This window comes from Pipistrellus kuhlii, unplaced genomic scaffold (genome assembly GCF_014108245.1).
Source record: "Pipistrellus kuhlii isolate mPipKuh1 unplaced genomic scaffold, mPipKuh1.p scaffold_m20_p_3, whole genome shotgun sequence".
In the NCBI taxonomy this organism is placed as follows: Eukaryota; Metazoa; Chordata; class Mammalia; order Chiroptera; family Vespertilionidae; genus Pipistrellus; species Pipistrellus kuhlii.
The window spans coordinates 172,819,606-172,835,344 of record NW_023425529.1 but is presented as its reverse complement, the minus strand read 5'-3'; the positions used below and the strand labels follow the sequence as shown (position 1 = coordinate 172,835,344).

General features: G+C 36.0%; 1 protein-coding gene and 1 non-coding gene across 8 annotated transcripts in view; both read left to right on the top strand.

The window, feature by feature from the left end:
* WRN (WRN RecQ like helicase) overlaps nucleotides 1-15,739 on the top strand; it is a 120,684-nt gene that overhangs the window by 21,389 nt on the left and 83,556 nt on the right. For 6 of the 7 annotated variants that reach the window (XM_045588900.1, XM_036458243.2, XM_036458242.2 and 3 more), the window contains 6 exons: nucleotides 3,617-3,733; nucleotides 4,699-4,811; nucleotides 8,694-8,839; nucleotides 9,226-9,374; nucleotides 10,118-10,267; nucleotides 11,727-11,796. In XM_045588900.1, the coding sequence (XP_045444856.1) occupies nucleotides 3,641-3,733; nucleotides 4,699-4,811; nucleotides 8,694-8,839; nucleotides 9,226-9,374; nucleotides 10,118-10,267; nucleotides 11,727-11,796 (721 nt within the window). In that variant the 5' untranslated portion in view covers nucleotides 3,617-3,640. Of the gene's footprint in view, nucleotides 1-3,616; nucleotides 3,734-4,698; nucleotides 4,812-8,693; nucleotides 8,840-9,225; nucleotides 9,375-10,117; nucleotides 10,268-11,726; nucleotides 11,797-15,739 lie in introns of those variants that run through there. The other variant, XM_036458248.2, reaches the window with a different exon arrangement.
* LOC118731034 lies at nucleotides 12,229-12,298 on the top strand. The gene has a single exon (XR_004991736.1). It is a non-coding gene; the product is annotated as a small nucleolar RNA SNORD82 (small nucleolar RNA).

The following is a 15,739-nucleotide window of genomic DNA, read 5'->3' as shown; positions in this document are numbered from 1 at the left end:
GTGTTTGGGACGATGTTCCAACCAACCAAACCACCCAGCCAGGATAACAATGGACTTCTTACTTTAACATTAAAGGATAGAAGATGTTAAAACATCCACAAACAACTGAAAGACTGCTACATTGAGCTAATGCATCATTCTCCTATTGGAAAAAACACATTTTTACATATGCGGGGATCAGAGTTTATTACTTTCATATTTCATCTTAAGAAAATAATTGAAAAAGTCTGCTAATTGAACAATTGAGTCAGAAGAGATGGGCAAGAAAAAGGGAAGAGGAAAGTAGTGTATATAGTAAGCAATATATACTAGTACATTGAGGTTTATATTTAAATTTACATATACATTTATACTTAAATGGATGGTGAGATTTATAACATAGGTGCTTAGAAAATAGTAAGGATTCTTGAATTATATGAACAATATTAAGAAAACTAGCCACACATCAAAGAACAGTTAATAGGGTGAGGAAGTGAAAACATTTTGAGTTTTGCCTTGTTGGGCAGAGAGGGATGGTGCAAATGTAGGGTCTCAGTGGGGAAGGGATTTAGTTTCGTTATTTTGTTGAGATAGTACAGTAATAGTAGGATGGAAAAAGTGAAATTTTAACACTGACAATGGGGGGAAAAGTATGAATAACAATTTCATCCAGTCAGAAAAAAAATAGAAAAAGAATAAAAGGAAACTGAAGAAAGTAAGGTGAATACCATTCAAAGTAAGATGAAAGGGAAAACTCAAGTTCTTACACTAATTGTGAATGGGATGAATTTCCCCATTGAAAGACAGACATGTTCAAATTGGGCTATTCAAAAAAACACATAAAAAATGACAAAAATTCTAGGTGTATGTTGTTTAAAGACAGTCTTTAAAAAAGTGATAAAGGTTGAAAAGTGGCAGATTGTGTTAGATGGATAGGCAAGATGATTCTAGGAAGAGCAAAGCAAATCAAAATACTTTATTTACTTCAAAGAGGAATTTAAGATCCTTTAACGGTACAACGTGAAGTATTATGAAATGATAAGAATTGATCTTAGAAAAAGATATGTCAAAGTTATACTCAACAATGTAACAGCTAAGTATATAAATAAAAATTATATTGTTCAGCCGAAACCGGTTTGGCTCAGTGGTAGAGCGTCGGTCTGCGGACTGAAAGGTCCCAGGTTCGATTCCGGTAGGGGGTGTGCCAGAGGCAGGCAGTTGGTCGATGTTTCTCATTGACTTTTCTAGTTCTCTATCTCTCTCCCTTCCTCTCTGTAAAAAATCAATAAGTTTAAAAAAATTATATTGTTCAGTGACTTAGCCCTTCCAAGAAAAATCTTTATCTGATCAATGATTAAAATACTCATGTATGTTGAAGAATTTCCTTATTGCAAATTATTCTATGGCTTTAATTTTCTTTATGCTTTTTATCTGTTCTAAGATCTAAGTAAACTTGACAAAGATGTTAGATTTGTACATAAGTTTGCTTTCAATTTTTTTGCCTGGAAGCATCTAGACAGCATTTTATGTACAAAAGAGAATATTTACATCTGAAAATTAGACATTTTGAATTAAAATGATTTTAGCATTGTAAGTGGCTACAGGGAAGAGTTATTGAAGTTTATTTTTGTTTTGGCAATGTGAATTAATTAATTACAGAATTCCAAGATTTTATAGTTTGTTTTTATAGTTTTGTGTATTATTTGCAGAAATCTCAATTTTCTGGCAGTTTTGCAAATGATCTACTTTGTGTAGCAAAAATTTGTTTTCCAGCTTTATAAAATATATTTTAAGATTAAGAACAGACCACATATGCACACACACACACTTGAGGATCAACTTTTGATTATCCTGTCAAGGGTTTTCATTTGTGGAAAATATAAACTCAAGAATAACTACTAAGATTTGTATAATGCTTTACAGTGAATAAAGCATATACATTTTTACATATTTTACCTTATATGTAAAAATGTATATGTAACACCTACGACGTGAGTTGTCAGTTCTGATTTGGTGAATCATAGATTTTACCCAATACCAAACTTTGCTAATGATTTAAAGAATACAGGCAAGCACCACGTACAGATGGAATATTCCTTTTTTTTTTTTTTTGAGGAATCCCAGTGGTTAAAGAGATTCTAAAAATTTTATTTTCTTATGCATTAGGACATGTTATGATTTTGTAATAACAGTTTTGAGCAATGTGTGTAAAAATTGCACAAAGGAAGTTACTTAGGTTTTGAAATCTCCTGTGTTTTTTGTTTGTTTGTTTTTGTTATTGCTGTTAATCTAAACCCAAGGATATTTTTTCCATTGATTTTTAGAGTAGGAATGAGGGAGGGAGGGGGGATAAAAGGAGAGACGGAGGAGATGGAGGAGGGAAGGAGGGAGAGAGAGAGTCGTCAATTTGCTATTCCACTTATTTGTGCATTCACTGGTTGATTTTTATGTATGTTCTGACCTAAAATCTAACTGCAACCTTGGCTTACAGGATCATGCTCTAACATAACTGGGCAGGTTGAGGTCTTTTATTCCTTCTTTGCCTTGTAGAGAGTGAGCTACTAGCCTGCTATTAACCTTTTCCCTCCTAATGCATGAGAGTGGTGGAATTTGTTCTATATAGAAAAATTTGTTAATCTTTAAATTTTTCCTTCCATAAATTTTCAGTATTCTCAGCTTTGGGGTTTGTGCTTAGGAAAATGAGCAATTAAAATGGATACTTGTTGGATATTGTTTAATTTCTTCAGAGTTTATAATGCTAAAGATCAATAGGGATGAGAGGCTATCCCTAAATAATACATATCCCTAAAAAATACTAGTTGTTTTATTTCAAATCAATCTCATATTTCATCAAAAGAATCGGTAGGTGTATGTTCAAAGCTGCTGCCCCTTTAATAGAAATTTGAAATGGTTGGGACTTGAAAAATTTTATTTAGAATTAAGTCTGCTTCAATTTAGTATAAGTTACATGACCCCATGGACCCATTCTACCTTTAACAAAGTGAATATGTATGGTTCTCTTATTCATTGTTTTCTGTAACCATTCTTGAAGTTCCACTTACATTGAGGAGCCCTCAAGGCTAATAACAGGTTTTTAAAAAATATCCTTTAGGGAACTCTATTCTTAGGGAAACTTGTTCACCTGCTAGGCCAAGAGCATAAGAAAAAAAAAGAAAAGAGAAGAGAAAACATCTTAATATAGAAAAGCTGTTATTTGTCTCAGAATTTCTTTTCAAGTTGACTTGTGAACAAATCTGTTTGCTGAGTTTATTTAGATCTTAGGTCAGTTGATATGAAAATTAAAGAAGTAAAAAAATTTATAGCAATTTATACATCCAAGGATTCTCATTATTAATGAGTTAAAGATTATACTTTGAAAGAATCAAAATCATAGAGTAAGATTTTGAAATTGCTAGAACTTTCAGAAGTCAGTTAAACCAGCTCACTTATTTTAAAAAGAAGAAATGACAAATGTATACTTATTAGATCTGACATATTGAATCTTTCTTTTTTATTCCCGATTCGGGCCCACATGCTATAACTGACTCTACGAGTATGTGTTGTTTGGTTCTTGAGTATAGCGACAGGCCTCTCTCTGAGATTGTATTTATTTATTCACAGAGTAATTGTTTTTCAGATTTCGCAACAAAACCTTTTAAAGATGAATGACAAACAACTGGAAACTCTACAGCAACGGAAACTTCCTGAGTGGATGTCTATGCAGAATAAGAGGTGTGCTGTAGAAGAAGGAAAGGTATGCAGTTCATCAGTTTTTCCTTCAGATGGGAAATTTATGTAAACCTGACTGTAAAGGGAGTTAATCAGTCCTTTTTTAAACTTCAGGTCATTATTTAAGTTAGAGTAGCTATTGTGTAAATGAATAAGAATCTAGTCATTGAATGAGTGAATGAGATTACCTTTCACTTGGGTTTACAAAATGAGAATTCTTACTCTGTACTTTCCTTTTTTTTTAAATCTGGTTTGCATGGTTTACTAGTTTGTTGCAATTCAGATAATTTAGACAGTACTTACTTTGCTGAATTTTTATGGTTGAGCAAATTTAGGTCCTCATACATCTAATACCCACCAACCAGTTTTTAGCATTTTATGGTATTATCACATCTAGAATCCTATAGAATAAAATATTCTAAGTGTTGACTGTTTGGTCAACTGCTTGACCAGTCACTGTGATGCACACTGACCACCAGGGGGTAGATGCTCTGACTGGTAGGTTAACTTGCTGCTGGGGTCCAGCCGGTTGGGACTGGGCAAGAGGGTCGGATGTGCCCTGGAGCTCTCCCCTGTCCCCTCCCTTAGATGGCCAGCCCCCATTGGCCTGATTGGGACTGGGTGAGACAGCCCTAATCAGCCCCAATTGCTGGCCAGGCTGAGGGGACCCCCACCACCACCATCACTGGTGCACAAATTCGTGTACTGGACCTCTAGTACTAATATAATTACAGAAAAAAAAATCAATAAAATAAGTGTTTTTATGGAAATAGCATTAGAAGTTTGCAAAGACACTTGCTATAAAAATAACCTTACAGTGGATGGCTGTATCTTTGTTCCATTGTCTTTATGACTTCATTAGGCTATAAAGTGTTAGTTATTAAAACTTGGAACTAATTTGGATGTTTCAGGGAGCTTTATTATTTCAATGAACATTTATTATTTAATGTGAACTTTATTTGCTCCTTTTGGAATTTTGTTTAACTCGAGGTGTCTGTTCAGAAGAGCGTTTTTGAAGATGACCTCCCGTACTTGGAATTCACTGGATCCATTGTATACAGTTATGAACCTAGTGATTGTTCTTTCCTGTCAGAAGATATAAGGTAAGAGACTTAAATTTCCTAGTTTCATTGGAATTTGGACCTTAGAAGATTACTAATGTAATATTTGGAATACACTGAGTTTTGCAGTTGAGGTGTTTTCAATGGATAATTATTTATACATTGTAGAATATCACTAGTAAGTTTCAATTCTTTTTTAAGTAAAAACTTGAAGTTACTGAATTAAATTACTTGTTTGCCTGTTCATTCGTAAGCCTTTTTACTATTTTAGCTATAATAATTATTTTACTTTCAACACTTAAGATAGTACTACTGAATATATTATGTTTATTTCACCAACTAAGGGAAAAAATGCAAGAATTATTCAAACTCCAAGTGCCCCTTTATATTTCATTAAGACTAGAGGCTTGGTGCACGGAATTTGTGCATGGGGGAGGGGGAGTACGGTCCTCAGCCTGGCCTGCTCTCTCTTGCAGTCTGGGAGCCCTCAGGGGATGTCTGACTGATGGCTTAAGCCCACCTCGTATGGACCTCAGTGCTGCCGCAGCGGTGGGAGAGGCTCCCGCCACCACTGCTGCGCTTGCTAGCCTTGAGCGCAGCTTCTGGTTGATCAGTGCTACCCCTGTGGGAGCAAACTGACCACCAGCCGCTCCTGCATTGAGTGTCTGTCCCCTGGTGGTCAGTGCAGGTCATAGAAACAAGTTATTCCACTGTTCAGTCAATGTGCATATTAGCCTTTTATTATATAGAATACCAACATAGTAGTATTAAAAATGGTTGTGATCGGTTCTGTTGAATTTAGTTAACAGCAAATGGTCCTTAGAATAACATTTGAAATGACTGTTAATTTAAGACACTGCAATAATTTAATTTAAACTATTAACAGTCATTTCTCCTTCTGGCACTCTCTAAACACACAAGTTAGATAGCTTGATACTATGTCATTGGTCCTGAGGCTCTCTTTCCTTTCAGTTTTTGTTGTTGTTGTTTTTCTTTCTTTTTCTCTCTGTGTTTCAGTATGTATATAGTCTCTTTTACCATGACTGCAAATGCACTTATTCTGTAATGTCTGACCCATTACCCCATCCTGTGAATTTTTATTGTATTTTTCCCTCTGTAGAACTTATATACTTTAAAATATGTTCCATTTTGGCTCTCATCATATTCATGTTTTCTTTTTCTTTTTCAAAAATATATTTTTATTCATTTTAGAGAGGAAGGGAGAGGGAGAGATAGAAACATCAATGATGAGAGAGAATCATCAATTGGCTGCCTCCTATGTGCCCCACACTGGGGATTGAGTGTGTAATCCAGGCATGTGCCCTGACTGGGAATCGAGCCTTGACCTTATTGGTTAACAGGTGGATGCTCAACCACTGAGCCACACTGGCCAGGCATTATGTTTTCTTTTCTTTTTTTTCTTTTTATTTATTTTTTAATATTTTTTAATTGATTTTGTACAGAGAGAAAGGGAGAGAGATAGAGAGTTAGAAACATTGATGAGAAAGAGTCATTGATCAGCTGCCTCTTTCACACACCCTACTGGGGAAATGCCCGCAACCAAAGTACTTGCCCTTGACTGGAATTGAACCCGGTACCCTTCAGTCCCCAAGCCGACGCTCTATCCATTGAGCCAAACCGGTCTCCGCATTACGTTTTCTTTTAAATCTTTGAACATAGTCTGCATATTTATAGTAACTGTTTCATGTTCTTGTCTGTATACCTCATTATTCTAATGTTTTCTACTAAGTGATTTTTATACTAGTTTATGTGTTACATTTTTCTGTTTATTCTCATGGCTGGGGATTTTTGATTGGACGTTGTGATTTTATCTTGTTGAATGCTAGATTTTGTTGTTTTCCTTCAAAGAAAGGAGCTTTGCTCTGACGGGCAGTATCAGCTCTACATTTCGAGGCTTACTTTTAAGCTTTGCCAGGGTAGGTTTCTACAGCAGCTTTTACTTTGGGGGTAATTTAGCCAAATAATAAGGTGTGAGCCTTCTGGTGTCTTTGCTGAATGCTCCAAGTGATCAGCAAGAATCCCTTACTCTGACTTTTCCAAACTTGAATGCCTCTTATTTCTATATAAGCCCTAGGAATTGTTAAGCTTAATTTCACTGATTGTTTTTTTCCAGCCTCATAGTTTTACTCTGTGCTTGAATGTTCTTTCCCGCCTTGTTTCCTCTACCCACAACTTCCCCCTGCCTCAACCTCTCTGGCCCTGACCCTGTCTCCCCACTCAGTGCTCTGCTTTGGATCTTCTCCCTTCTTGCTGTCTGGAAAGTGTTCCGGGCAGACAGCTGGGGCGGCAGTAGGGCTCACCCTTTATTTCTCTTCTCTTAGAGAGCACAGTCCTGCACTGCCTATTGACAGATGTCTGAAAACTATTGTGTATATGTTTTATCCAATTTTATTTATTTACTAGAGGCCTGATGTACAAAATTTGTGCAAGAGTAGGCCTTTCTTTCCCTAGCTATTGGCACTGCTTCCCTCTGGCACCTGGGACCCGGGCTTCCCTCGTAGCCCCACCTTTGTTCTGAAGGACGTTCGGTCTAATTAGCATATTATACTTTTATTATTTTAAAATTATTGACTTCAGAAAGAGGAAGGGAGAGGGAGAGAAAGATAGAAACATCAATGATGAGAGAGAATCATTGATCCACTGCCTCCTGCATGCCCCCCCAGTGGACATTGAGCCCCCAACCCGGGCATGTGCCCTGACTGGGAATTGAACCATGACCTCCTGGTTCATAGGTTGATGCTTAATTAATGAGCCATACTGGCTGGGCTATTTTGTTCAATTTTTTATTTGCTCAGGGAAGAAAAGTATGTCTGATCACTTATTCCATCTTGACCCAAAGCAGAAATTGCATTGAAATTTGTTTTTAAAATGCATTTTTAATTAAAAAAGTTGTGAAACGGGCAAATATAAACAGTAATAGATAATAATATAAGCACTACTTATATATCCCACCTACCTTTATTAAATCTTACTATTCATTTTCTTCAAATCTTTATTAAGAAATGAAATAAAATATTGCTGAAGCCCCCTGTATGCCCTTTCTGATTCTCCCCTCCACAGCCTAATAAGATAACTTCAATCATGAGGTCAATGTTTATCATTCCCTCACATGTTTTCTCTAATATTCATAATCTTATACTTCAAAATATCATATAGTGTTTGCCTATTTCAAAACTTCAAAAAATGCTCTCACTTTATATGTATATTTTGGCTACTTGTCTTTTTCACTCAATATTTTATGTTTTTGAGATTTTTTTGGTATATATAGTTATATTTATTTAATATTTTATTATTTCATTATGCCACAATTTTTCCATTCTTTTGTTGATGGAAATGTGGTTTGTTTCCATTTGTATCAGTAGTAACAGTATTGTAATGAACATCCTTAAACATTTCTGACTGGTTGTGCACATAGAGTTTCATTCATTTATGAGAAAAACTTGCCAGGTGATAGTGTTTATACATCTTTAGCTAGAGATCGTCAAGTTAAACCTTCACCAGTATATGAGTGGTCCCACTGGTAGATATCCTTCCTTCTCAGCACTTGATGTTGTGTGGCTTTAACTTTTGCTGGTCAGATAGCTGTGATATTGTATAGGTTTCATTTGCATTGCTATGATTTCTAGTCAGATTTCATGTCTTCACTGGTTTATTTGGTTTTATTGGCCATTTGGACTTCCTTTTGAGAATTGATTGTTCATGTTTTTTCTCCTTTTTTCACTGGATTATTTGTGTAACTTTTCAAGGACTTGTTCATATTTTCCAGCTATTCACTAGCAGTTGTATGTGTCATAAATATCTTCTACCTACTGTGGCTTATCTTTTAACTTTTTGAATATCATCTTTAGTTAATGCAGCAGTTGACATTTTAACATAACTAATTTGCACTATTTTCCCCTGTAGCATGAGTCTGACTGACGGAGATGTGGTAGGATTCGACATGGAATGGCCACCAATATACAGTAAAGGGCAACTGAGCAGAGTTGCACTAATTCAGTTGTGTGTGTCAGAGAGCAAATGTTACCTGTTTCATATTTCCTCTATGTCAGGTTGGTATCCCTTCTCTTTGTTTCATTTTTTTAAATATTGTAGATAATTATGTTAACATTTTCCCTATAAAATTAAGCTCTTGAATTAACTGGTACTTCTTTCATTACCTTATGTTTATTTAAGTATTTATGTTCCACTCATATCCCTGGTTAATTTCCACATCCCTTTCAGGCATTGATATTATTCCTACTTAGAGAGTAAAGAACTTGTCTTCAATCAGGGCTTTTTGCTTTAGGTAAAAAAGGGAATACTCCAGGTGAATGTATTTCTGAATTTTGACTTAACATGAACATAAATACAAATATAAAAATATAATGTGTCAGAAGTAGAAAATAAATCCATCGTACCTGATAGAACCTATGAAAATGATAATTAAATGTTACAGTTTTTCCTCAGGGATTAAAAATGTTGCTTGAAAATGAAGCAGTTAAAAAGGTCGGTGTTGGGATTGAAGGAGATCAATGGAAACTTCTACGCGACTTTGACATCAAATTGAAGGGTTTTGTGGAGCTAACAAATGTTGCCAATGAAAAGGTAGTTATAATACATATATAATTTTCACAAATAAGATAAATTTGTGTTTCATAGAATGTCGCTTCTATCTGAATGTTAGTCTTTTTGAAAAAATAATTTAAGCTATATGGTTTTGTAATAAAGAAGTCCCAAATGAGTGTTTCATAATGAGAACCTTCAGTTCTAATCTGTTTCTTTAAGTAAGTACCTCCCCCATATTAGTACTGTTTTATATATTTTCAAATTTAAATACTGTATTTTAAGTTTTTGTTAATCCATTTATATCAATACCCTGTACCTTTTTTTTTTTTTTTTTTTTTTTTTTTTTTAAGGAAGAGGCTAATGCAGCTCTTGTGGTAGGATGCTTTTACCATCAGTAGAACTTTGACCATCTATTCCATCACCCTTATTTCACATATTTTATTAATGTAGTCATTAGGTTAAATTGTCATATTTAGCCAAGTATTCATTTGGCTGGGAAGTAGAAAGCATACCAATCTATTCAATTTTTCCCCCATGAACAATAGTTTTACAGTTTAAGAATTTTAATAACTATTGTACATTGGGGAAATTTCAGAATTAAATTCTTATAATGTAGGCTGCAAATGAAGTTTCTAATGACAGAAAATTAAAGGCTATCTATGCTTTATATTTTGGTTTAATATTTCCAACTTTATTTGTAGCATGGTCATTTGGTGGTATTTAGGAATATATGAAAATAGAAGGGAGTAATTTTTGCTATGTTGTATGTTCATTATTTCTAGTTAAGAAGTACGGAGACCTGGAGCCTCAATGGTTTGGTTAAGCACCTCTTTGGTAAACAGCTTTTTAAAGACAAGTCTATCCGCTGTAGCAATTGGAAAAATTATGCTCTCACTGAGGTCCAGAAACTGTATGCAGCTACTGATGCTTATGTACGTACCAAAGATCTTTAGACTATGATGTATATTTGAAACCTAAAATAATTTACTTTAGAAAAATTTTGTTGTGTTAGTGGCACAAACGCAACTAAGATATTTTAAATCATTTTGGCATTAAAAATGTTCGGAAGGCATTCAGTGAAGCTGTTAAGTCTCAGTATTAATTAACAAGTACCAATCAGCAGATTGTTCAGTGCTAGTTATGTTTATTGTCATGAAGCCAAAATAATGTCCAATCTGTATTATAAAAAAAAGTGAGTTCTCTGAAAACATAAAAGGCGAATAAGCTGGGACTGAGTATGCACAAATGTTATTGATGATATGTTTGATTTATAAGCATCTTGAGAATAAAAATACAAGACAGTTTCTATATGGAAGCTGGCCTTATTTCACATATTTATATTTAAAATGTGGTAAATTTAGAAAAATTGCCTCCAGATTTAGTTTTTACTGCTGTTAGTCAGATGCATTTTCATGTTTATATATTCGTACGTAGTGAAATCTGGGCTTATCTTTATATATAGCACTATCAGTATTTTTTCCCCCCAAGAAGCATATTTTACATCCCAGTGAATTTCTTTTTCCCTAATTTATACTTCCATTTGTAGATGAATATCTTGCTTCCCTTTTTTTTGTGTTTATTTTTTAAGAATAGAAACTTTTTATTTATAAATAAAAAAATTCAGCCGAAACTGGTTTGGCTCAGTGGATAGAGCATCGGTCTGCAGACTGAAGGGTCCTGGGTTCGATTCTGGTCAAGGGCATGTACCTTGGTTCCGGGTATATCCCCAGTAGGGGGTGTACAAAAGGCAGCTGATTGATGACTCTCTCATCAATGTTTCTAACTCTCTATCCCTCTCTCTCTCTTCCTCTCTGTAAAAAATCAATAAAATATATATATAAAAAATTAAGTTTTGTTGGAAAATAGGTTGATAATTGTCTTTTATGTTCTATTAAAAAAAATCATAAAACTTGTTGAGAACTAGCTCAGATCTGTAGCATTTTTATTTATGAAAAATCAGTATGACTTGATTATTCTTATTAAGAGTAGCCAGAAGGATTGTTTCTTACACATATTAACACTCTCAGCTGATTTAATGAAATAGGTGTAATAGATTATCTGTAATCAAAACATCTCTTACTTGAGTGTATTTTATTAAATTCCATATCTGAGTTATTTGGTTGGATTCCTGCTTGTGATATTAGATGCTAAAACATTAGAACTTAAACTTTTATTTTAAAGCCTAGACTGCTTACTTTCTCCATTCTCATAATTGTGGTGAATAAATGAAGACATAACATAATGGGTTGAGTTTAGCTCTTTGCATAACATAATGGGTTGAATTTAGCTTTTTGAGTGCTTTGGGAATCATTGTTTTGGATTTTTTGAAAACATGGGTCATAATTTGGATGATCGTTAGTATGTTCTTTTCATTTTTCTGTTTTCCCATAGGCTGGTCTCATCATTTATCAAAAATTACAAACTATGGGTGATGCTGCACAATTGTTTTCCATAAATAAAGGTATGTTATGGTCTAAAAATAAAAAAGTTTGACTTTGTTCTTTTGTGAGGTTTGGCTCAAAAAAGACAATATTCACACCTGTGCAAAGTGTTTTGCATTATTACAACTTCTTGAGTACTGAGCAGTTTTGACATTAGCTTAACAACTATTTGGCCAAGGCTTAGGGTTTCCAGCATGTTACTGTGGCCAAGCAGGACTTCCTGCTTTAACTCTGTAGCATTGCTGCTTATTAGGCTTCTGTAGTTGGGGCTTTGTGGCTTTACTATATGGGGATACAGGAGTGTGAATCTGTTCCCTGAAAAGATGACCTCCAGTTTTGTGGGAGATAAAGAAGGAAGCCTGTGTGATAGCAAATGGAAGTAGCCAATAGACACTTAGATATACAGCCTGTAACTTGGAAGACAGTTTGAGTTAAAAATAAAAAAAGTAGTTGTCACAAGTGATGAACAACAAAGGGACTTAATACTGAAACCTGATGTTACATTGCAGTATGCTGATGTGGAAAAGAAAAAAAAAAGGCAGTTGCAGTGTGGTTAGATGAGTCCTTTGATGTGGGAAAACAAGGTGCTATGATTAGCACATGGGAGAAGCATCCAGTGTATATTTGGAGGTATTAGATAATATTTTCTAGATAAAGTGATATTTAAGGCAAGACCTAAGAGCACGAGTTAGCTAGCTGAAAAGCAGAGGAATAAGTGGTTTAGACACAGGAGGTAACAGGTGCAAAGTTTCAGAGGTAAAGAGAAATGGTATCTATGGGCAATTGAAAGTAGTGCAGTGTGATGAACTATTGAATATGACAAGGTAAGGAATGAAGCAGAGGCAGAAAAAGAAAAGCACATAAGTCATGTTAAGGAGTTTACATTTCCTCCTAAGAATTATGGAGGGTTTTAAACCGCAGAGTGACATGAATTACATTAAATAATAACTTGGGCTGTAGAGCAGAAAATGGATTGTAGGAGGGCAGGGGTCCCAGTGGAAGAAGACTTATTAGGAGGCAATGCCAGTAATCCAAGTGAGAAGTGATGGGGACCTGACTTGGTTGCTTGTATTGAGGATGGAGAGAAGTGGATTGATGCAGAGTAGATTTAATAGAGCAGTAGACTCAACAGAATTTGATGTTGAAGATGAGAGCCATGGGTCAAGGATCACTTCTGTGTTGTTGGCATGAGCAACAGGGATGAAGAGCACTGAAGAGTTGGAGCAATATTTGGGGATGAGGTGTCATACAGTTGATATTATGCATACTAAATGAAGGAAGCCTGTGTGATAGCAAATGGAAGTAGCCAATAGACACTTAGATATACAGCCTGTAACTTGGAGGACAGTTTGAGTTAAAAATAAAGAATTGGGAGTTGGAGATAAAGAATTGGATCTAAACCCTAGCCGGTTTGGCTCAGTGGATAGAGACTCGGCCTTTGGACTAAAGGGTCCCAGGTTTGATTCCAGCAAAGGGTACATACCCAGGTTGTGGGCTTTATCACCTCAAGTAGGGGGTGTGCAGGGGGCAGCCAGTCAATGATTTCTTCTCATTATTGATGTTTCTATGTATCTCTCTCCCTTCCTCTTTGAAATCTCTCTCTCTCTCTCTCTCTCTCTCTCTCTCTGTGTGTGTGTGTGTGTGTGTGTGTATATATATATACACACACTAAATGATATATATATATATATATATATGCCCAATGCATGAAAATTCGTGCAAGAGTAGGCATTCCTTCCCCTAGCTGCTGGCACTGGCTTCCCTCCGGAACCCAGGCTTCCCTTCTCCGTTCTCCAGCAGGCACTCTGGACCCGGGCTGGCTTCCCTCTGGCCCTGGCTTCGTCAGGAAGGACATCCGGAATGACGTCCGGAAGAATTGGGTCTAAGAAGCTTGAGAAACTCTCAGCATTTAATGTTCACATGGAGGAGGGGACGAGAGAGGAGTAGCCATAGGCATAGAAGGGAATTAGGAGGTGTGTGCAGAAGGCGAAGTGCAGAACATGTTTTAAGTAGGAGGATGTTATCAACCGTTTCAAATTCTGCTGAAAGTTTGAGAAACTGGGGCCTTAATAATTAGATTTGGCAACATGGCAATTTTTTTGTAACCTTTTACTATAGCAGCTTTGGTGTACTGGGTGACAAAAGAGTATTTCAATGAAAAAGTGGTCATTTAGAGCATGTACCATTAAAACAGAAAAGAGTCCATAGGTTTTGGTACATGAAGGTGTGATAACCTTAGTGGAATGGTGTGTGTGAAAATCATTTTAACATGAACAGAGGACTAATTAGATCTAAGGAATGTGAGAAACAGGTGAAAACTTTTTTTTTTTTTTTTTTTTTAGAAGCTTGGTTTGGAAAGGGAAGATTTGTTTCTGTAACCTATTTGTTGGATGTTTATTATGGCTCAGGCACTGTTTCGGTTGCTGGGGAAGTTCACTGAAGGAAATAGACCAAGCTCCTTCTTTTATTAATTTGACGGAAGTGGGAGGGAAGGAGCCACATGGATATCTGAGGGTAGGAGATAGCAGGCCTAGAGTGAAGAAAGAACAAAGCCTCTCAGGGTGATAGCTTGCCTTGTGTGAGGAATAGTGATTGTAACTGAAGTGAAATGAGTAAGGGTGATTGTAGCAGGAAATGAGGCTGGAAAAGTAGCTTGAGCCAGATAGATCATTTAGGGCCTTATAGGCTATGAATCTGACTTCATATTTTATTAATTAAAATAAATACAGTGATAAGTGATGGGAACACCCTTGTACAGGATTTGGAGCAGGAGAATGACATGATTAAAATTTTATTTTAAAAGGATTTTTTTTTTGGCTGCTATAAGAGGGCAAGTGTTTAGGCAGGGAAGTCAGCCATGAGGCTATTGTAATAGTCTAGGCAAGAGATAATGATTGCTTGGATTCGGCTGTTAGCAATAGAGAAGAGAAGTGGTAGATTCCGTATATATTTTGAAGGTTTTTATTGTGAAGGATTTGCTAATGAATTCTGCATAAGGGTGAGATGTCTAGACCAGGAGAACAATCAAGATATTTTGGTTGGAGTAACTGAGTGAATGGAAGGGAAGGGTCAGTTAGTTGAAAGGTTATGGGGAGGAACACGTTTTGGTGAGAGAAAAAAAAAATCTACATTTACATTTTGGACAGGATAAATTTTAATGCTTTCTGATGCCTAAGAAGATATCTTAGTTGGAAATGTGATTCTGTAGCTAGGGGGAAGGTTGGCTTTGGAGATGTAACCTTGGGAATCATACGGATGGTAGATAAACAGTGAAACTGGGTGAGATAAAATAGGGAGTGAAGGGAGTAAAGAACGGAAGAGGCCCAAGTATTGACAGCCAGGGCAGCAAAGAGGACTCTATCCAGGAGGAAGAGAATGCAGCAAAGAGGACTGAGAGGACTGGTAATAATGGAGCAGGTGTAGGAGGTGTGTGCATAAGCCAAGTGAAGAAAAACGGTTTAAGTAGGAGGAAACTGTTTGAAATACCTTGGAGAGTTTGAGTGAGTTGAGGAACTACAATTAACTATTAGATTAGACAGTGGGAGGCCATTGGTGACCTTTCCAAAAGCAGCTGTGCTATGCTGGTGGGGGTGAAAGTCACTTGGAGCCAGTTTAGGAGAAAATGGGAGGAGGAAATGTCAGACAGTGGGTATGGAGGACTCCAGAAATTTTGCTGTAGATGGGAGTAGTGATTCTAATACAGACTAACTGGCAGATTGGGGGTGGGAAGATGAGATAGTTCTCTTCTTGTTTCTATTTTCTTAGTGAAATAAGAGGTGAGTTGTTCTCTGAGTGAAAGGAGGGATATTGGAGGCTGGAGGGAAAAAAAAAAAGAAGTATGAAATAGTCATCTTGGGAGTGGGAAGTGGGAAATGTAGAATGATTAACAGTCATTACTGAAAGTGGGAGGTCTGTGTCATGAATTTAGAACCAAGTGAGCTGAATCATCATAGATTGTTTTAT